The following is a 21,353-nucleotide window of genomic DNA, read 5'->3' as shown; positions in this document are numbered from 1 at the left end:
TTCTCCATGCCCTAACCCTCCCACTTTACCTGCTGGCCTTGGCAGGTGCTGTGGAAGGCCCTGGACAACAGTCGGGGTGAAAGGAGATCCTTTCAGCTTCTCCTGTCTGGAATCTGTTTGTAGTTAAGGCTCTTGGGGCAGCATGGATGGTGGTGAGGCTGGTAGAGCAAGGGAGAGAGGCTGAGGCCTAGGGACTTACTGGTAGGAACTGAAGACCCAGGCATCCTGCTCCCTGGCCCCGCCCCAACTCTGTCTAACCGCCTCCTAGCCTTCATTGAAGTAGGGCACAGTAACAAAGGCTTGAGTTCCTGGAATCTTCCCTCATACACCTGGTGGTGGAGAGGGGGAGGGAGAGCTCTGATTGGAAGGGTGTATGTGGGTGTTGTGTGTATGTTGTACGTGTACACACATACAAACACAAATGTAATATATACATACTTTTGGTGGAGGTTGGAGAGGAGAAGGAATGAATACACGAGGCCCTCTAGTGGAAACAGAGGGGTCTAAGCAGTTCTTGACTGTTCTGAGACTTGTTGGAAGAGAATCCTCCATTTTTATCAGAAATATAGCTGCTGAGTAATAGGGTTTGGAGTATCGTTGTTGCATCTGAACTGGAGATATGAGGCAGCGGTTGGAGAGGACCTGTCTCTCTGCTCCTGTCTCCCCTCTAATCTTAAAAAGACAAAGACACTCCCCATCCTTCATCTCCCCTTCCTACATGACCTCCTCAGTCAGTAAATCATAAGCACTTTTTTTTTAATTAAAAAAAAATTTATTTATTTTATTTATTTTTGGCTGCATTGGGTCTTGGTTGCTGTGTGTGGGTTTTCTCTAGTTGTGGCGAGCCGGGGCTTCTCTTGTTGCGGAGCCAGGCTCTAAGCATGGGGGCTTCAGTAGTTGTGGCATGCGGGCTCAGTAGTTGTGGCACGTGGGATCAGTTGTAGCACGTGGGCTCAGTAGTTGTGGCTCTCGGGCTTAGTTGCTCTGCGGCATGTGGGATCTTCCCGGACCAGGGCTTAGAACCCGTGTCCCCTGCATTGGCAGGCGGATTTTTAACCACTGTGCCACCAGGGAAGCCCCAAGCACTTTTGAAGGTTTATTACGCACCAAGTCCTGTACTTTGTTCTGCAGGACAGCCAAAGACATAGATAGCCCAGCTTAAGGACTGCACCAAACAGTGGCTTGGTTGTGTGGGTATGTGTATAAGCCATCCTAAACAAACATACAATATAAGTAAGAACAGGTCCCCTAGTTCCTCTTCCAATCAGTTTTCTGCCCCTGAGCCCCTCATCTAGAAATCCTGGAATGATACTAATCCTTAAGGCACTCAGCTTTCCTTGCAAATAACACTTGCAGTGCTACCACCCTATGTACGACCTGTGTTTTTTCACTCTGTCATCCTCAGCTATGTTCCTACATGAAGTTAAAGATGCTCCTTCTAAGACATTTTTTGAGACTTCAAAGTGGGGCATGAGGTGATCTCTCTAATAAGCAATAAGTTGGAATCGGTCATACTCTAGGCTTGCATCTTCTTTTGGATCTGTGCTCCATCATACCGCAGTCAGTTATTGGTGGGGGTGGGAGGAAGAAAGGCCAAGAAACATCTAAGGAGGAGGCGTCTAATGCCTACAGTTCCAGGTGCTCATTTCTTTAATCAACCACATCATAAAAATCAGAAAGAAAGAAACCGCAATGAACAAAGGGAAAGGAAAAAACAACAGCTTTGTTCTCCCCAGCCTCTTCGTTCCCCTCTTCCTCTTCAGGGTGGTGGGGGACACATCCGGGGTTCAGGGCTGGGTCCCAGGCAGGTCTGCTAGGCAGACAATTGAGTTTCACTTCCCGTCAACCCCAGAGCTGAGGCAGGATGTCTGAAGGCATAGTGGGGGGCCTAGGGTAGGGTGGTCAACAGGGGCCACTTTACGATTGCTTCTTGCAGAAAGGTCCTTTGATTAGCCCACTAGTACTCCTCAGGTAGTACAGTCAGTACCAACACATCCCTCTAGTTTTTAGATGCTTCAGCTCACTCTTACCTTTAGTAACAAGGCTATGGACAGGATACTAGACCAGCAGGGCTGAAGCACAATTGGTGAAAGAAGAGCAGGGATGAAGGATGGCAGTGTTAGAACATTTGCAATGACAGTGTATTGAATGCAAATCAGTTTTTAAATGAGTCTTTTTGAGATCTTCTGAGCTGGGCCTCTGGTGGAACTCAGGAAGGTGGAGTATGGAAGAGAAGCCAAGCTGTGACCCCATAAAACTTCTGAAGCTTCATTTCAAAGCTTTACTAAGTTCCTAGTCAGCCATTGCTTTGTTTTTTGTTTGTTTGTTTTTTAAGTGGGACATGCAGCCTAGTGTTGGAGGTGGTCACTAACTGGTTCTGTTGGACATTAACCTAAGCCAAAGTGGGGGATTTGGAGGAAGGTAAATGGGTTGATGAGGAAAAAGCAACATGGGGGGGGAAGGAAGAGGGCAGGGCAGACACCTGAGGAGAGGAACTTGCAGCCGGCCCCTCCCAAGCTGTGAGGGAAACGAGTTTAGCAGGACTTAGCCCAGAAGGAACAAGAGCTGCTGAAAGAGCGGGGGAGGGAAAACGTTTGGGTTCCTCTAAAGAATAGGGAGGCACGGGGCAGGGTAGGGCTGCAAAGGGAGTGACTGTACGGCTCAGATTGTTGGCGCGTTGCCCCGATATCGATCCCCATCGCCCAGAGACTTGGATGAGGTTAATTAGAATACTGACTGGGTCCGCCCAGAAGCCTTCGCCTTGCCCTCTGACCCTGGGGCGAAGCCCGAGGAGACTCCCGGGTCAAAGGCCAGAGCGGACTTGGGCCGTCGTCACTTCGCCGCCCGAGTCCCTGGGGCCGCCCCAGGGGCAGGGCCAGGCCCGGGCTGCCCGCCCAGCCCGGCCCGCCGCGCCTCCTCAGCCGTAGAAGCCGCCGGCAACCCTGAGGCTGCGGGGACAGGTGACCGACCGGCAGCGCCTTCGGCCTTGCACTCCCCTTTCTCGGGTCTCCGTCCAGAGGGTTGAGCTGAGCGGCCAAGGGCAATCGGCACGCGATTTCGACCTCCCCACCTTCTAAGAGAGGGTTAGTTGGGGTCTTGCGTTCGCCCCCAACATTGGTGCGCCCCAGTGCGTTCCCGGAGTTTGCCTGTCCCGTCCTATGTCCCCAAGCTGCTCTGGGACCTGGATGAAGGCCAGGGCCTGAATATTCTTCTTTTCCTCATTTATTAGCCGCCCCCCGCCCTTTCTGGATGCAGGTGGGCCTTGCCCCCTTTTCTCCCGCAGGTCCTAGACAGTCGAAGAGTGCCTTGAGGAGAGGGGCTGTGCCTCGGAACTTCTCTCGGCGCCCAGAGAACTGCTGTATACGCAGCAGGCGCTCACTAATGCTATCAGTGGCAGTAAAAGAGCCCACGGCTCTTATTTTTTAGAGTCTTCAGCTTCTACCCCATTCCTCCTCCTTCACTGCTGTCCATGAAATGGTGCACTCTTCCTTTAAGACTAAAATGGTGGCTTGCTACGATCAGGACTCCACTTCCGGTGGGGAGGGGGGCGGGACCCCAGCCCGCTCACGCCGGAAGTGGTTTGCGTTTTCAAGATGGCGACTCCCTATGTAACTGATGAGACCGGCGGTGAGTGCGGGAGATGTGGAGCCGCTTCTCCCCGGGCTCTCGGGGTAGGGGTTCGGACTTGGAAAGGGGTCTGTGCCCCGCCCATCCCGGGGCCCCTCCTTTGCCCCGCCCTCCGGACCGCCTTCCCCATTCATTCTCTCCTACGGGGTGTCACCTGCGCCCCCTTCTGGTCTCGTGTTTGGGGGGTCTCCGCTTCCGGTCACCCAAACCGTGGGGTCCTTCAATGCTGGACCTTGCTCCAGGACCCTCACGGGCCCTTAGCTTTCGTCCAGAAGTTGGAGCTGCCATATTTCTTTTGGGTTTTTCAGGCTTGGGGGCTCCTACACTCTCAGTTCCCTCCAATTCCTGCTCTCCCCCTCTTCCCCTCCCCCATCTCTCAGTGTACCTGCTTTCTGCCCTACCCTAGCCCCGTTTAAATTCTTTTTCTTGAAGCTGTATTTGTTGGAGACCTCCTCATTGCTACATAGTTCTTTTTTCCACTCTCCCTTATTTTCATTGTTGGGTCACTGAGGTACAGAGGTGTGAAGGGAAGAGGGACCTAATACAACTTTCAGCTAGAGTTTTCTCCTTGATGGCATCACCCTTCTGTACCTTCTCTGGCGATGGTGATGGGAGTTGAGGGATCTAAGGTGGTAGAAGGTGAACAAGAAGGTGTCTAGTGGCCTCTCAAGCCGTGTGACAAGTTTACAGAGCCCACTGTGCCTTCTGATCAGAGAAGATTTTCCAACCTGGCTGATTGAGATGCTGAAATATCTGTTGTGTATGTGAGGTTTATGTGTTGAAAACTGAAAATCAAGATTTTCATTTTGGCTATAGCCCATCCTAATTTCCCCACCTTCAGAAAAATGTGCATATCTACCCAGTGACAGTCAAATAAGATAGTATATGTGAAAGCAATTTATAAAACGCTGTGCAAGTCAAAGTATTACTGTTTTTTGTAGCCCTCATTGTGTATGTGTATTCTGTAGAAGTGACAGTGTGTGTGTGCTTTGGTACATGCGGTCTGTTTTAAAATGTACCTTTTATGCCTCTTGCTTTGCTTGTTCTCCATGTTACTTACATCTCAACCCACCCCTCCTATGGTATCTAATGACAACCCAAGTCTCTGCTACTTCTCTGCAGCCTCACCTTTCAAAGTGGTACAACCTCTTCTCTTGCTCTCTACATAGTAGGTACTTCTTCAGTTTGCTTCTTTTAATGTGTGCTTTGGATACTCGTTGTCCAGTACACTTCTCTTTATTCTTAATCGTTTTCTTTAAACTGATTTAACGGACATCCAGATATCACATCTCACCCTACCCTCCCACCAAGAGGTATCTTCTGTTCTCTGTGACTGTGTGGAAGAGAAGGAATCACACTGCTTTTTTGCTTTCTCTTACTATTTCCAGATCATTGATCTACCACTGTCACTGTAAGTCTCATGGAAGGTACTGCCATGCAATTATAGCATTTTCTCTAAAACCTGCCCATTCACTGCCCACAAGGACCCTGGTGTAGCATATCTTTTTCTTTTTTCTTTTCTTTTATTCTGTTTCTCAGTGTCTTCACTCATTCTCAGTGTCTTCAGCATCTTTGGAATACTCTTATTGTATAGTTCCTCAGCATGAGACCATTAACTTTCCTTTGAATTTTCAAACCAGCCACACATTAGAATCACTACAACCTGGACCTACTACATATCCTACCACATAGGACATCACCTACGACACTGCTTTCCCCTTCAGGTGTTCCCCATCACTTATTTTAGCTTCCTTACCCAGTCACCTTTTTTACTTCCACATGCCCATAGAATCAGCTTTTTGCCCTCCTTAGGTTCTCTGGTCCTTGACCTTTCCCATTTCATTGAGTCTACCAGTATCTTCATGACTACTTTTTTGTTTGGTTTTTTTTGCGGTTCGCGGGCCTCTCACTGTTGTGGTCTCTCCCGTTGCGGAGCACAGGCTTCGGACGCGCAGGCTCAGCAGCCATGGCTCACGGGGCCAGCCACTCCACGGCATGTGAGATCTTCCCGGACCGGGGCATGAACCCGTGTCCCCTGCATCGGCAGGTGGACTCTCAACCACTGCGCCACCAGGGAAGCCCTTCATGACTACTTTTGATGCTACCCTGCTAGACCTCTGTGAACAGTCACTATCGTCATTGCTTTCCTCATTCATTTTGATCTTCAATACTAAGCAAGCACTTCTGTTATCTTGAATCATACCCATCAACTGTTTTCTTGGCTTCAGCTTCTAGGCCACAGCACATGGCTAGAGAAAAGGCACAGACAGTAGCACATTCAGTATAATATAACTTAATGTTAACTTCTGCCAAGATCACAGCTTTTTTCCAATTCTTCTTTGTTGGTTTGCTTACATTCTACCATGGCTATTTCCCTTACCTTTCTCAGCTCTCGGTGACTTTCCCTTTTAATTCCCCTTCTTGTGGCAGATGGCCTCATTTTCTGTTTCATTGAGAAATCAAGGTCTGTTATTTCTGTTTCTTTCCTCTTCATAGCCTGATTTCTTGAATATCAGGCCCACACATACTATTTCCATTTCCTCACTGCTTACTTGTTCCTTAACTTTTTTTTTCTGGCCTTGTGGCTTTCAGGATCTTAGTTCCCTGACCAGGGATTGAACCTGGGCCACAGCAGTGAAAGCACCGAATCCTAAGGACTGGACTGCCGGGAATTCCCTGTTCCTTAACTCTTCAAAATGGTTTCTTTCTAGCACTAGCCTCTCTCCTGAGTTGTCAGTTCTAATTGTTTGGTGAGTAGCTTTCATTCTTGGATATACTGTCACACCTTAAATCCAGTCTGACCATAATCGATATCAGTTTTTCCTTCCTTATTTCTGTTAAAGGCACCATTGTTCTAGCCAACCCAAGATCAGCTTATTGCATCATTTCTCTCTTTCTTTATTTTAAATAGACTTTACTTTTTAGAACAGTTTTAGATTTATAGAAAAATTGAGAAAATGATACAGTTCCCATATACCTTAAACTCAGTTTCCCGTTATTAACATCTTACATTAGTATGGTATCGTTATTGCAATTAATGAACCGATATTCATACATTGTTATTAACTAAGGTCCATACATTATTAAGATTTCCTTAGTTTTTACCTAATTTTTTTTCTGTTCCAGGATCCCATATTACGTTTAGTTCTCGTCTCCTTAAACTCCTATTGGCTGTGACAATTTCTCAGACTTTCTTTGTTTTGGATGACTTTAACAGTTTTGAGGAGTATTGGTCAGTTATTTTTGTAGGATGCCCCTCTATTGGAATTTGATGTTTGTCTCATGATTAGACTGGGGTTATGTGTTTTTTAGGGGAGGACCATAGAAGTAAAGTGAGGTTTTCATCATATCGTATTGAGGATACATAGTATCACAAAGATTGTTTTACTCTTGATATTTACCATGATCTCCTGCCTGAGGTAGTGTTTGTAAAGTTTCTCCACTGTAAAGTTACTTTTTTCCCCTTCTCCTTTCCATTTTGTACTCTTAAGAAAGTCACTATTCACAGCCCACACTTAAAGAGTGGGGAGTTATGCTACCTTCCTTAAGGATGGAGTATTTATACACATCATTTGAAATTCTTTTGCACAGATTTGTCTCTTCTCTGCCATTTATTTATTTTTTCTGCCATTTATTTATTCAGTCAGTTATGTGTATCAATATGAACTTCGGGTTATTTATTTTATTGCTCAAATGTTTCAGCTTTGAACATTGGGAGCTCTTTTAGTTGGCCCTGTGTCCCTTTGACATATCCCCATCAGTGTAGGTTTTTTTTGTTTGTTTGTTTTGTTTTGTTAGCTCTTTCTTACTTTCTGGCACTAGAAGCTGCTCCAGGCTCATCTTGCATATTTCCTGGCCCAGTCCTAGAATCAGCTATTTCTCTAAGGAGCCCTCGTTCCTTTTACTTAAGAATGGTGTGGGAAACCAAGATCAGAGCACTAGGTGTTTTTGTTGTTATTAACAAAATGAACTGGGGTGTTGTTTTTGCATTGTCTTTTACTCCCTCTTCTACCCCCCACCCTCCAATTGTCAAAGTATCATTTTCTGTTTCTGCTGTTGTTACCCTTATCCCACCTTCAATGCTTGTTAGCTACATGGCCTGGGAATTTTAAGCCTAGGGAATCCAAGTTTTAGTTTTCTCATCAATGAAATAGGAATAATAACTCCTACAACATAGGATTATTGTGAGAATTAAAATTTAAATGAAATAATGTACATGTCTAGCACATAGAAAGTACCCAAGAAATGGTTCTGTAATTATTACTGTTATAAAGATTATGGATTAGAATAGATTACATGTGTAAAGTATCAAGCAGAGTACTTGAGTCAATCTAAGTGCCTGATAAAATTCTAGTTTCCTTTATCCTGCAAATATTGCTGTGACCTCCTAAACAGTTGTCCTACCTCTGTCTCTCTCTGTTTCAGTTCATTTGACACACTGTTACCAGATTACTGCTCCTTAAGTACAAATTTAATTATTTAATTTTTGTTCAATATAATTTGTCCACTGTTCAATTTGGCATATACCCTTTTGATCTCTATTTTTCTGTGCATTTTTAAAACATTTTTTAATCAGACGGTATTTACATTTTTATGTGTTGCCTTTTCGTTTAACCTCACGACATAAGTATTCTTCTTTGCTATTAAAAACTCTTTGAAAACATCTTTTAAAATACTGGCAGAGTGTTTTATTATTTGGGCATACACCCTCTCTTACCTTTCTTCTGTTATTGGACTTCTAGATTGTTTCCAGAATTTTTGTTATAAGAACTCTACGAATATTTTTGTACATAAATTTTTGTCTGCATTTAGGGTTATTTTTTCTTTTTTAAAAATTAATTAATTAATTTATTTTTGGCTGCATTGGGTCTTCGTTGCTGTGCGCGGGCTTTCCCTAGTTGCAGCAAGCGGGGGCTACTCTTTGTTGTGGTGCGTGAGCCTCTCACTGTAGTGGCTTCTGTTGTTGCGGAGCACAGGCTCCAGGGATGCGGGCTTCAGTAGTTGCAGCACATGGGCTCAGTAGTTGTGGCTTGCGGGCTTCAGAGCGCAGGCTCAGTAGTTGTGGCTCACGGGCTTAGTTGCTCCGCGGCATGTGGGAGCTTCCCAGACCAGGGCTCGAACCCGTGTACCCTGCATTGTCAGGCGGACTCTCAACCACTGCGCCACCAGGGAAGCCCTAGGGTTATTTTGTTAGGACAGATTTCTCAAAAGTCGAATTACTGGATTGGAGGATACAAACTTTTATTTATTTTTAAGTAATTATAAAATTAATTTATATTGATTGTAGAAAACTTGGAAAATATTTTCATAACTAGTATAAAATATAAGTCCCATGCATATTTGGTAATTGCAGAGCCCAAAGATAACTACAATTACATTTCCTTTTAGTTTTTCTTTCTCTGCATATATATAGCATATCTATTTAACATAATTTGGATCATACCGAATGGCTGTACTTCCCCAAGTATGATTCTCAGAACACTTAGTAGTCCTGTGAGATGTGCTGTAAAATAAAAAACTAAAATAAAAATAAGCTTCCTGTGGTCAAATAAATTTGGGAAACACTGTAAACCACATTTCCATTGGAATATTCACATGAACGAGAACATAACTCATTTAAGTCTTGCTGATAAGAACAAAAAAATTTTTTTCCTATGTTTAACCCAGAATTTCTCAAACTTATTTAACAATTTTTGGGGGTAACCTTACAGAAGTAGTGTTACAATATCTACAACACTACAGAAGTAGTGTTTTATTACATAACAATATTTAGGAAATGCTGCTCTATGTTAGGACTACCTTATACTCTCTCTCTTAGTTAGCCAGATTGCTTTCTTTCTTTCTTTTTTTTTGCGGTACACGGGCCTCTCCCATTGCGGAGCACAGGCTTCAGACGCGCAGGCCCAGCGGCCATGGCTCACGGGCCCAGCCGTTCTGCGGCATGTGGGATCTTCCCGGACCGGGGCATGAACCCGTGTCCCCTGCATCGGCAGGCGGACTCTCAACCACTGCGCCACCAGGGAAGCCCCCACATTGTTTTCTGAAGGGTTTTACCATTGACAGGATATGAATATACTGGTTTCATCACTTCTTGGACTACACTGGTATTCTGATCTTTAAAAATTCTACTGCTTTGATAGGTAAAAATGATATTTTATTGTTTTAATTTGTATTTCCTTTGATTACTAGTGAGGTTGAACTTTCTGGTATTCTTCTTCACTTATAACACAATACACAATAGTGTAAAAAGCACAGCCTTTGGAACCCACAGCCTGGATTCGAATTCTACTGCAGTTTACTGACATTGTAACTTCGGGCAAATTATTAAATTTCTCATCATCTGTGAAACGAATAATCCTTCATGGAGTTGTGAAAATGAAATAATATATATAAACAGGGACTTCCCTGGCAGTCCAGTGGTTAAGACTTTGTCTTCCAATGCAGGGGATGCGGGTTCAATCCCTGGTCAGGGAGCTAAGATCCTACATGGCTCGCAGCCAAAAAACCAAAACATAAAACGGAAGCAATATTGTAACAAATTCAATGAAGACTTTAAAAATGGTCCATGTCAAAAAAATCTTAAAAAAGAAAAATTATATATATATATATATATATACACACACACACACACACACACACACACACACAAACACTGAGTACTATCCTTGTCATGAAGCAAGCACTCAATAAGGGGTAGCTGCTGTTATCTTTTTGGAATTGACTCTCAAATTTACATATGGACCATTCACTTTTACATTTAAGATACTCCTCTCTAATATGAGCACAAACCACTTTTCAGTACAATATCATCACATACTATATCTCTGCCTAAACCCTGTAGTGAAACTGGGCAGTATAGTATAAAACAGGTGGAATAGGAATGTTCTGGTATGTAAGCTTTGGCGTCAGGACTGAGTTCAGACTGCAGCTACATGCTGCCTTTGTGATCTTGGACATATCTTCAACCTCTTGAAGGCTGTTTCCTCAGCTGTAGATCATAATAATCTACCTATTGTCTAGATTCAGTCAGGTAGTGTATGTAAAGTTCCTGGTGTAAAGTACCCACTCATTAATAAACATTCTTTCCTAATTGTTCTTAACATACTGTGAGTTTTACACTGCCATCATTTTGCTTGTTGTTATTCCTCTTAGAATGCCCTTTCCCTTCCTTTCTCTGCCTGCAAAAATATCAGCCACTGATTTACTGTTGTTATTATTACTACTGCTTCCTACTCTTTGAGGTCAAGTCCCTGAGATTTTCCTAATTTCCTGTCACCTTCCCCCATCAAATGGGGTGTGGTTATTTATTCTCTTGAAATCTCCTATTGGTTATGTGTCAGTGTCTCTTAGGGATACCTAAGACATTTATACTTTTGTCTTATTCTTTGTTTGCCTAACTTGCCCACCTTTTTCCTTACTTAAACTGTAAATTTCTTGAAAGTAGGGGCCATTTTACTGATCTTGATAATCCCTGTAGCACTTCATATAGTATTTTTCTCATAGGAGGCTTTCAATAAACATTCATTGCACTTAATTACAGTCTGGCTTCTGACCACTCTACTTGTCTGAGGCTGTATTCTTGAACATAATTAGGGATTTCCACATTTCCAAAATCAATAACCTTTTCCTACTCAGTTCTGCTTTTCCTTAATCTCTCTGTAATATTTAATACTGTTAATCACCTGCCGTTACTTCAAACTCTTTTGGTCTCCATGGAGTAGTACTGTCCTGGTCCTTTTTTTCTAAGAATTATTTCCTAGTGTTGCTGACACCTTTTCTTCTTTGAGGAAAATAATCATGACCGTTTTTCCAGGGTCATTCCTCCAGATTGGATCTTCTTTTTAATATTTTCTCTATGTTAGAAACCATGTCTGGATGACTAATAAAAAAAAAAAGAAAAAAAAGAAACCACATCTAAGTCTTATAATTGTTGGCCCTCAGGTCATCCTCAGGCTCAGATCTGTGACCCAGATCTCCTTTCTTAACTTTGAAACAGGCTCCAGAGATTCAGCACACCTTTAAGAGTCACTTCCACCTAACCCCTTGGAGTTCTTTCAAGCCTTGCTGTGTTGTCTTTTCACTGTCTTCCTGCCACCCCTGAAAACAAAGCCCTTTTCAGTTTAAGGAAATAGATTGAGGATTACAAAATAGCAGATGTGGGGAAATAACAAAGCTTACAAAGTTCTTATAGTAGCAGTCTCTAACCTCTAGTTTCTGGTTCTCTCAAAGATGCTACTGAAAATCATGGTATTCTGCCCATGGTTTTTATTTCTAGGGTTAGGAATCAGCAAACCTCTCCCCTCTTTTTGACTGTACCTTTGGATACCATCAAGGCCAGAGACTGAAACCAAGATAACATAAAATAGGTATTCCTTTGTGATAATGGGCTATTTGTATCTCTGAGGGCTTCCAGTTAGGATGGCCATTCAAGAAGCTTCTGCCCTATCTTTTCTCACACTCCATCTTTTTCTTTTTCTTTTTTTTGCTGTGTTTTATTATTTAATTTTTTTATTGGAGTGTATTTGCTTTGCATTGCTGTGTCAGTTTCTGCTGTACAGCTAAGTTAATCAGCCATATGTATACATATATCCCCTCTTTTTTGGATTTCCTTCCCATTTAGGTCACCACAGAGCACCGAGTAGAGTTCCCTGTGCTATACAGTAGATTCTCATTAGTCATCTATTTTATACATAGTATTGTATATATGTCAATCCCAATCTCCCAGTTCATCCCACCCACCCTGCCCTTTCTCCCTTGTTTTCCATACGTTTGTTCTCTCCGTCTCTGTCTCTATTTCTGCTTTACAGATAAGATCATCTATACCGTTTTTCTAGATTCCACATATATGCGTTAATATATGGTACTTGTTTTTCTCTTTGTGACTTACTTTACTCTGTATGAAAGGATCTAGGTCCATCCACGCCTTTGCCATCTTTACTAGTCTTAAGGCTTCAACTATAATCTCTGCAGTGTACTTAAATGTATGTTTCTAGCATTGTCCCTTTCTCCTTAATTCCATGTAAAAACACTGCCTGTCTAGAATTGAATTAGTTACTTTCACAAAACTGTCTTCTCCTATGGACTCTTTTTTTTTTTTTTTTAAATAAATTTATTTATTTTTGGCTGCGTTGGGTCTTCCTTGCTGTGCATGGACTTTCTCTAGTTGCGGCGAGCGGGGGTTACTCTTCGTTGTGGTCCGTAGGCTTCTCATTGCGGTGGCTTCTCTTGTTACAGAGCACAGGCTCTAGGCACAGGCTTCAGTAGTTGTTTCATGTGGGCCTCAGTAGTTGTGGCTCGCAGGCTCCATAGCTGTGGCTCGCAGGCTCTAGAGCGCAGGCTCAGTAGTTGTGGCACACGGGCTTAGTTGCTCTGCGGCATGTGGGATCTTCCCGGACCAGGGCTCGAACCTGTGTCCCCTGAATTGGCAGGCAGATTCTTAACCACTGCGCCACCAAGGAAGCCCTGCCTTTCTTTCTTTTTTTTTTTTTTTTTTTTTGGTCTACCTTTCTTTTTAATTGGAATGCATGCTCCAAGAAGGCAAGACCCTTGCTTGCTTTATTCATTCATTTTTGTATCCCTAGCTCCTGTTACATTGCCTGCCACAGCAGCAAGTACTCAATAAACATTTAAAATCCATGTGTGAATAATGTTATTACTATACGCACTACATGCCCACAGGGATGTTGTGAAAAATAAGAGAAAACGTGAAAAGCACCAGATTAAATCCACTGTAGCACAATGATTTCCTCTCTCTCATTCAAATCTTGGCAGTCTTCAGATCCTGACTACTTATTCTTCATAATGAATTTCTCTTTCATTTTCTTTTCAACACTTATAGAGACCATTTAAATCAAGTCTTCTCACATTGCAGCTATTGCTTTCATTTTTTTCTACCTTTAGTTTATGTTACACATTTTTCAGGTTAATCTTCTTAAAGCAATGCTTTGTGCAGATCATATGCACTCTCTTAATGGCCTTCAGTGTTCTCCCACCTTCTGAAGCTTGAGTCCAAACTCAAGAGGAGATTGGATACCTTTCATATTCTGACTAATTTACCTCTAGTCTCTTTTTCCATTACATATGCTTTTTGCCAAAACATACTGGATTCTTGCTATTCCCTAATATGATGCTTAACTTTATTTATTCATTAATTTGAATTAATTACAGTCTTTCATGGACCAGGCCCTTTGCTTCAAAGATCAAAGGCAAAGTTTCTGCTCTTAAGCAAACAATTATTTTAAACATTAGATCATGATAAAAGGCCACACCAGGTGCTGTGGGTGCACAAAGGTCAACTTCTAAACTGGTTTGGGTTGGTGAGGTCAGGAAGGACTTCACTGAGGAGTTCATACTTGAACTGGACCTTTAAAGACCAATAGGCGTTAACTAAGATAAGAATCAAGAAAAGTCTATTCCAAGCCAAAGGAAGATTGTTTTAAAAGCAAAAAGGCATAGAGAATAAAGACACAGGTGAGATTTGTGACTATTTCAGTGTCTGGAGCAGAGAGTGTGAATGACTGGGTGTGAAGAGGCTGGAGACTAGCAAGAGCTGGGTCAAGAAGGCCTTTGTGTGTGGTTCCATCTTCCATGTAAATACCCTGAGGGCAACAGGAATCCAGGAAGAATTTTAAGTAGGGGAATGACTAGTCTGATTTGTCCCTTTGTTTATGTTGTCCTATAAGCCTGAAATACTTCCCTTTCTCGTCTTTCCTCATAACCACACCCCAACGTCCACCTGTCTAAATCCTGCTCATCTTCCAAAGATCACAAAGATGCTTTGTCCTCCATAAAATTTTTACTTTACCTGGTCAAAAGTAATTTCACTCTCCTTTGTGTCTCCAAAGCCGCTTGGATTTGAAACCCAAAATGAGATTTTTAAAAACCTACAATATAGCAACAACATTAATTGGAATTTTTAAAAGGAAAAGTTATTAATAAAAAAAAAAAAAGGAAAAGTTATTTATAAGCCAATCACCAACATAACTTTTCGTATTGCATCTTCTTTTCTAAACTTATGAATATGCATAACATTTAATAATAAATCATAGTGTATATAACTTTATGTTTTTTTGGCGGTACGTGGGCCTCTCACCATTGTGGCCCCTCCCTTTGCGGAGCACAGGCTCCAGACGCACAGGCCCAGCGGCCATGGCTCACGGGCCCAGTCGCTCCGCGGCATGTGGGATCCTCCCGGACCGGGGCACGAACCCGTGTCCCCTGCATCGGCAGGCAGACTCTCAACCACTGCACCACCAGGGAAGACCTAACTTTATGTTTTATATTCCGTTATATCATATTAATGATTAAAATTTTTTGGTCATTTTTAATGGCTATATTATAAACCACTCCTGTATAACTGGATGTGAAGTTTGTTTTTAATTTTTAGCTATTTATAAATAATGCCATAGTTTTCACATGATTACTGTCCCATTCTTCTTTTTTCTGTTTTCGTTTTTTCCTGTTCGAATTATTTCCTTATGCTAAATTTTCAAGATTGGCATTGCTAAAACGAAGTGTGTTGAAGTGTCTTTGGCTTTAACCTCTTTACGCTTCCCCCAGTCAGTGAATTACCAAGAGAGGTTGATCCTTTGGTAACGTGGCTGGCATCATTCTCTTCCTTTTCATTCTCAGTCAGTTCTGTCTCTCATGCCAGGATTATTGCAGTCGTTTTTTTGAAAGATGACTTTTTAAAAAATTTACTTATTTTATTTATTTCTTTTTGGCTGCATTGGGTCTTTGTTGCTGTGCGCGGGCTTTCTCTAGTTGCGGTGAGCGGGAGCTACTCTTCATTGCAGCGCACGGGCTTCGCATTGCGGTGGCTTCTCTTGTTGCAGAGCACGGGCCCTAGGTGGACGGGCTTCAGTAGTTGTGGTGCACGGGCTTAGTTGCTCCACGGCATGTGGGATCATCCTGGACCAGGGCTCAAACCCGTGTCCCCTGCATTGGCAGGTGGATTTTTAACCACTGGGCCACCAGGGAAGTCCCTGTTTTTTCATTCTTGAATTTTTACTCTTGTCTCTAAACTGTTGCAGCTCAGCAAACAATATTCTCAGTGGCCCTCTTTTATTCACCAGATAAATTCCAAATTCCTTGACCTTGTTTTTAAGGCGTTCTACGGTCTGGCCCCATTTTTAATTTTCAACCTAGCTTCATGTTATTCCCCATCATGAACTGTCTGGTTCTCCTGGGCTCCTCTGTTTTCTGTTCTTTACATACTCAGGCCATCCCCACATCCAAGCCTTTCTTGGCGCATGTTTGTTCTCTCTCCCATCCCCTCTACCTGTCAAATCTTACCCATTTTCTTTAACATTTTTTGTTTTAGTTTTAATTTATTAATGATATTTGCCTTTTGAACAAAAACCCAATTCATGTAACAATGTATAATCCCCGTGGGAGGCTCTGGACTGGACTTTTTATTTTGTTAATCTTTTTTATTTTCTTCTTTTTCCTTTTTTTTTAACAAATTATACTAAAAAAAGTTATACTAAAAAAAAGAAAAACAAGACTAACACAAGATATAAATATATATATGTGTTTTTTTTAGGAATATGTTATTAAAGCTTAATGGTTTCTACCACCTCTTCTTCCAGGTTATCCCTCTTAAGGTAATCAGCATTAAAGTCTTGGTATCTTGGTATGTGTCCTTCCACACCTTTCTCTTTGCCCCTGTACACAAACTGTCTGGACCTCTAAGTGCTGCTCCTTGCCCCAAAAGGAATGGGAGCACCCTCTACACCAGCAGTTCTCAAAATGTTGTCCAGGACCCTTGGGGATTCCCTAAGACCCTATCAGGAGGTCTGCAAGCATAACTATTTTGATAATATACTGAGATGTTATTTGCCCTTTTACTGGGTTGACATTTGCACTGAGGGTACAAAAGCAATGGTGGGTAAAACTGCTGGCCTCTTAGCGTTAATCAAGGTGGTGGCGCCAAACCGTACTGGTCATTGTGTTCTTCACTGCCACATGCTTGCAGTAAATAATGCCAGTTTCACTTAAGAGTATCCTTGATGATGCAATAAAAATTATTAATTTTATTAAACCCTGGCTCTTTAATACACATCTTTTTATCTATTTTTCCAGGTTTATTGAGATATGACTGACATTTAACATTGTGTACAATGTTATAGGTGTACAAGGTGATGATTTGATACACATATATATTGCGAAAGGTTTACCACAATAAGGTTAGTTAACACATCCTTTACCTCACATAATTACCTTTTCATTGATTTATGGTGAGAACACTGAAACTCTACTCTCATAGCAACTTTCAAGTGTACAGTTCAGTTTTGCTGACGATAGTCACCATGCTGTACCTTATACCCCCAGAACTTACTCATCTTATAACTGAAAATTAAACATCTTTTTAGAGTTCTCTGTGAATTAAATGGGAAGTAAGCATGAAACACTGCTGCACACTGAAGTGGTGTCTCAAGGAAAAGCACTGGCGCAGTTGTTGGAGTTGTAAGCTAAACAAGCTTCCTTTTCATGGAACTCTATTTTTCCTTGAAGGAACCACTGACAAACTATAGTAATTCAGACCTGAGTACCTGATAGGCATTTTCCTGAAAAATGAAAGAAGTGAGCCTGTCATTTCAAGGAAAACAACTCTCAGTGTTTGTTGCCAGGGATAAGATTCAAGCCTTCAAGTGGAAATTAGAATTTTGGAAAACTTGTAACTGCCACTGGAAGCGTGACAGCTTTTCAGTAAAGGGTTTTCTGATGAGATTAACGGATGTGATTTTTTTAAAAAAGATTGCACAGTGAAATGCATAATATTACAAAATAAGAGCGTATGGGGGATTCTGAAAAAAGTTTAAGGATCTTTACACATTATTCTGCAACTTGCTTTTTCACTTAGTATATCATGAATACCATTCAAGGTCAGTACATCTGTATCTAACATTCTTTTTCATAATGGCACGGTGTTCCATCATGTGGATGACCCACGTCTATTTAGTCACTCATCTATTGATGGTCATTCAAGTTGCTTTCAGCTTTTTGCCAATTTAAATAATGCAGCAACATTATTATAATGCAAACATCTTTACATATAGCCTGTGTACTGGTGCTTTTATATCTACACTATGGATTCCTGAAAGTTGACCTATTTTTCACCATCCACCTTAATAAAACTTCCCCTTTTCTACATCCCTGGTCATTTCTCCTTCCTATGATTCTTGTTTTTGCCCTTTTTAGCCTCTTATTCATGTACTGTCCTTTGATGTCCTCATGCTGTTTTGTTTTTTTTAAACTTCCTCTATGCCTGCCCTGTCTTGCCAACTAGATTATAAAAGTAGAAACTCCCTGAGGGCAGGGATGGTGTATTATACAGTGTATAGGCACTCAGTAAATAATGAGAGTGGGATTGACGGTTGATATGAGAAAAGAATGCCTTAATGGATGCATTTAGTGGAAGGTGCTGGGGGATGCTGTGTGCATTCATGCATTCTTTCACCTTGGGGGCTATTTGAAAATTAGAAAGAGTAACTCTCCAATTTAATTCTCCCATTTCAGGCAAGTACATCGCTTCAACACAGCGACCTGACGGGACCTGGCGAAAGCAGCGGAGGGTGAAAGAAGGCTATGTGCCCCAGGAGGAGGTCCCAGTGTGCGTGGTTAGGCGTGAGGAGGGAGTATTTAGTGGGGTCCCTACAGCAAGAAAGAACATGTGTGCCTATGAGATCAGGGAAGAATTTCCTGATCCCAGGATCCTAGGAAAGGGAAGGAGGGGGCTGGGATTCAGGGATGAGTGAGGGATGAGTAACCAAGTGACTGACAAGTCCTGTTGCTATGGCCTCTATTCAGCAGAACCTGTAAATAGCATTCAGAGATCCAGAGCTTTAGGACCTAGGGATCCTACAACCTGCAGAGCAGAGGAAAGTTGGGGAGGGACCAGAGGCAGAGGAAGGAAGCAGGAAAGTGAAAAGGGTGAAATAAATTACAAGGTTAGGAAAAGGGCTCGAAAAGTCAGTGATTCTTTGACACTGTTCCCCGCAGGTATGAGAACAAGTATGTGAAGTTTTTCAAGAGTAAACCAGAACTGCCTCCCGGCCTGAGCCCGGAGGCCACTGCTCCGGTCACCCCATCCAGGCCGGAAGGTGGTGAACCAGGCCTCTCCAAGACAGCCAAACGCAACCTGAAGCGGAAGGAGAAGAGGCGGCAGCAGCAAGAGAAAGGGGAGGCAGAGGCCTTGAGCCGGACTCTCGAGAAGGTGTCCCTGGGAGAGACAGCCCAGGTCCCCAGTGCCCCACAGGCCTCCCGGGCAGCGCCTGCAGCTGCCTCCGACCAGCCTGACTCAGCTGCCACCGCTGAGAAGGCCAAGAAGATAAAGAACCTAAAGAAGAAGCTTCGGCAGGTGGAAGAGCTGCAGCAGCGGATCCAGGCTGGGGAAATCAGCCAGCCCAGCAAAGAGCAGCTGGAGAAGCTAGCGAGGAGGAGGGCATTGGAGGAGGAGCTAGAGGACTTGGAGCTGGGCCTGTGAGGCCTTTGGGGAATAGAGGATGGACAGCAGAACAAACCATGGGGCTCTCTGGGGTCCTGGGGAATGTGGGCAGCAGCAGTCAGGAGGGGTACCCCCGTACTGGCTCACTTTCACCTCTCATGGCCCAATTCCGTCCTCCAGAGCCTAACCTCTCCCTCATTCCTTCCCTTTTTTTCCCAACTCCTATTTTTTTGGACTTTTCTCCCTCCCATTCCCAGTGTTCAAAATCTCAGTGACTATCCCAGGTACCTTTGCTGCTGATTTGGGTGTCTTGTTTAAAAAAAAATTGGGTGGGTGGGAGTCTCTTGGAGAACTGAGGTTGAGGGTAGGGGGAGTACGCCCAAGTCTTGGAGTCTTGGTTCCTGTTCACAGTGTTTATGGGTTATTTCCCCCTCCATCCCTAACCTCTTTTTTTTTTTTTTTTTTAAAGAACAGAATAAACTCAAGTAGACAACATGTTTTGCCTCTCTTCTTTTCAGCTTCTAGTAGGTGTTTTATCCCCTTCAGTTTGGCACAGGAAGATAAGTATTGAGAGTAATATTCTTTTTAATTTTTAAAAATAATGTGTATCACCAAATTAGCAACACTGACTTCTGTACACATTTGCTCAGACTTCAGTGAATAGAAATTAGTGTTACAATAAAATGAAACTTAAAACAAATTTAATTTGATATTAATTTACATGTATCATCATTATTGTGCTGCATAGCAGTGGGGCCCTAGTATCTCCCTTACTGTTTACTTCTGAAGATCATTGACCTAATTTTTTTTTTTTTTTTTTGGCTGCATCACAGGGCTTGCAGGATCTTAGTTCTCCCACCAGGAATTGAACCGGGCCACTGCAGTGAAAGAGCCGAGTCCTAACCACTGGACCACCAGGGAATTCCTGGGACAGCTCTTTTGAAATTTTATCTTCTCAGATGCCATCCCAAGATGGCATTGTGGGGCAAACTAATGACACAGGACGAGGAATTTACAGCCAAAAAGAGCTGTCACTTAATTTTCGCATACCCTCTGATTTCCACACCTTCACTTGTCATCATCTTTCTTTCTAGCCAGCTGCCAGAATAGAAACCCACGGAGGAGAAGTCAGCCTTAGTTCTTAGCCTGACTCTTAAGGTTCTACCCAATCTGGCCTCATTTCTTGCCATTCTTTTAACTCTAGTCAAACTGCTTCAACTCTACTGAACTTTCATTTCATCGAATGAGCCATATTCTCTGAGCCTTAGTCCTTTGCCCCTGCTGGTCCCTCTGCCTAGAATACTCTTCCTGTCCCCTTCTCCCTAATCAACTCTTTCTTAGCCTTTGGATCTCTGCTTAAATGTTATCTTCTCTGGGAAGACTTTTGTTACCCTCAAATATTAATTAAGGTGTCTTTCTTAACCTGCTTCCTTAACACTCCACGCTTACATTTGTGGTGGCATTTATTATATTGTCACTTGTTTTCTTGTTAGCCCTTCTCCTCCTTATTAGATCATGTGCTCCTCGAGCATTGGGATTGTGTTTTTTATCATTGCATCCCGGTGCCCAATATAGTAAATTCTCAAATGTTTGGCTGAATGAATGAAGACACAAGCTATGTGGGGAAACAGAAGACGAGGGAAAATGTATGCCTTCCACACCTGAGCAGTTACTGAGAACTTGATTGGGCACATCAGTGTGAGACCAAAAGTTCAACTTCCCTTGTGTAAGAAAGACCCCTATGCAATTATAAAGATTTTAAATAAGATTTTTCAATACAAATTTATTTATTTATTTTTGGCTGGGTTGGGTCTTCGTTGCCGCGCGTGGGCTTTCTCTAGTTGTGGCGGGCAGGGGCTACTCTTCGTTGCAGTGTGTGGGCTTCTCATTGTGGTGGTTTCTCTTGTTGCAGAGCATGGCTCTAGGCGCGCGGGCTTCAGTAGCTGTGGCTCTCGGGCTTAGTTGCTCCACGGCATGTGGGATCTTCCCGGACCAGGACTCCAACACGTGTCCCCTGCATTGGCAGGCGGATTCTTAACCATTGCGCCACCAGGGAAGTCCCTTAAATAAGATTTAATTGGCTTATAAGTAGGTATTTGATGCTTTGTAAGTTCAGATGTTATAGAGGAATCTATACTTTAAAAGTCATTATTAGGGAGAGATTACTTGCTTTGCAAAAGCACAGTATTTACCACAGTAAACCTTTAAATTTCCTGGATCTTTAGTAGCTTGGTTAAAGTTTATTTTGATATTTTTTGGGTCCCATCAATCATTGCAC

General features: G+C 42.7%; 2 protein-coding genes across 6 annotated transcripts in view; one reads left to right on the top strand and one right to left on the bottom strand.

Moving 5' to 3' along the window:
• The window catches only part of DGKA (diacylglycerol kinase alpha), a 28,998-nt gene extending 28,788 nt beyond the window's left edge, over positions 1 to 210 (bottom strand). For 2 of the 3 annotated variants that reach the window (XM_027106587.1, XM_027106588.1), the window contains exon 1: positions 30 to 189. The gene's annotated coding sequence lies outside the window, so the exon portion shown is untranslated. Of the gene's footprint in view, positions 1 to 29 lie in introns of all 3 variants that reach the window. The other variant, XM_027106585.1, reaches the window with a different exon arrangement.
• A 2,631-nt stretch (positions 211 to 2,841) lies between these two features.
• PYM1 (PYM1 exon junction complex associated factor) lies at positions 2,842 to 19,775 on the top strand. 3 transcript variants are annotated; one of them, XR_003432834.1, is made up of 3 exons: positions 2,842 to 3,083; positions 18,148 to 18,241; positions 18,631 to 18,649. XR_003432834.1 is itself a non-coding variant. In XM_027106584.1 (3 exons), the coding sequence occupies exons 1-3, from the start codon at positions 3,594 to 3,596 to the stop codon at positions 19,112 to 19,114; spliced, it is 612 nt and encodes a 203-aa protein (XP_026962385.1). In that variant the 5' UTR covers positions 3,143 to 3,593; the 3' UTR covers positions 19,115 to 19,775. The 3 variants fall into 3 exon arrangements, 1 of the variants encoding a protein (XP_026962385.1); XM_027106584.1 differs by lacking the exon at positions 2,842 to 3,083 and adding an exon at positions 3,143 to 3,627 and having other exon boundaries at positions 18,631 to 19,775; XR_003432833.1 differs by lacking the exon at positions 18,631 to 18,649 and having other exon boundaries at positions 18,148 to 18,624.
• The last annotated feature ends 1,578 nt before the right edge of the window (positions 19,776 to 21,353 follow it).

The sequence above is a fragment of the Aethalodelphis obliquidens genome, unplaced genomic scaffold (genome assembly GCF_003676395.1).
Source record: "Aethalodelphis obliquidens isolate GAN/ISIS:26980383/991018 unplaced genomic scaffold, ASM367639v1 scaffold8, whole genome shotgun sequence".
In the NCBI taxonomy this organism is placed as follows: Eukaryota; Metazoa; Chordata; class Mammalia; order Artiodactyla; family Delphinidae; genus Aethalodelphis; species Aethalodelphis obliquidens.
The sequence above is the reverse complement of the archived record's forward strand: the minus strand, read 5'-3'. Positions and strand labels throughout refer to the sequence as shown.

Excerpts from the sequence above, each read along its gene's own strand:
- PYM1 (XM_027106584.1), top strand. The coding sequence starts at position 3,594 with ATGGCGACTCCCTATGTAACTGATGAGACCGGCG. Across the intron at positions 3,628-18,147 it reads TGTAACTGATGAGACCGGCG|GCAAGTACATCGCTTCAACA; the intron begins GTGAGTGCGGGA and ends CTCCCATTTCAG. Across the intron at positions 18,242-18,630 it reads CCCCAGGAGGAGGTCCCAGT|GTATGAGAACAAGTATGTGA; the intron begins GTGCGTGGTTAG and ends TGTTCCCCGCAG.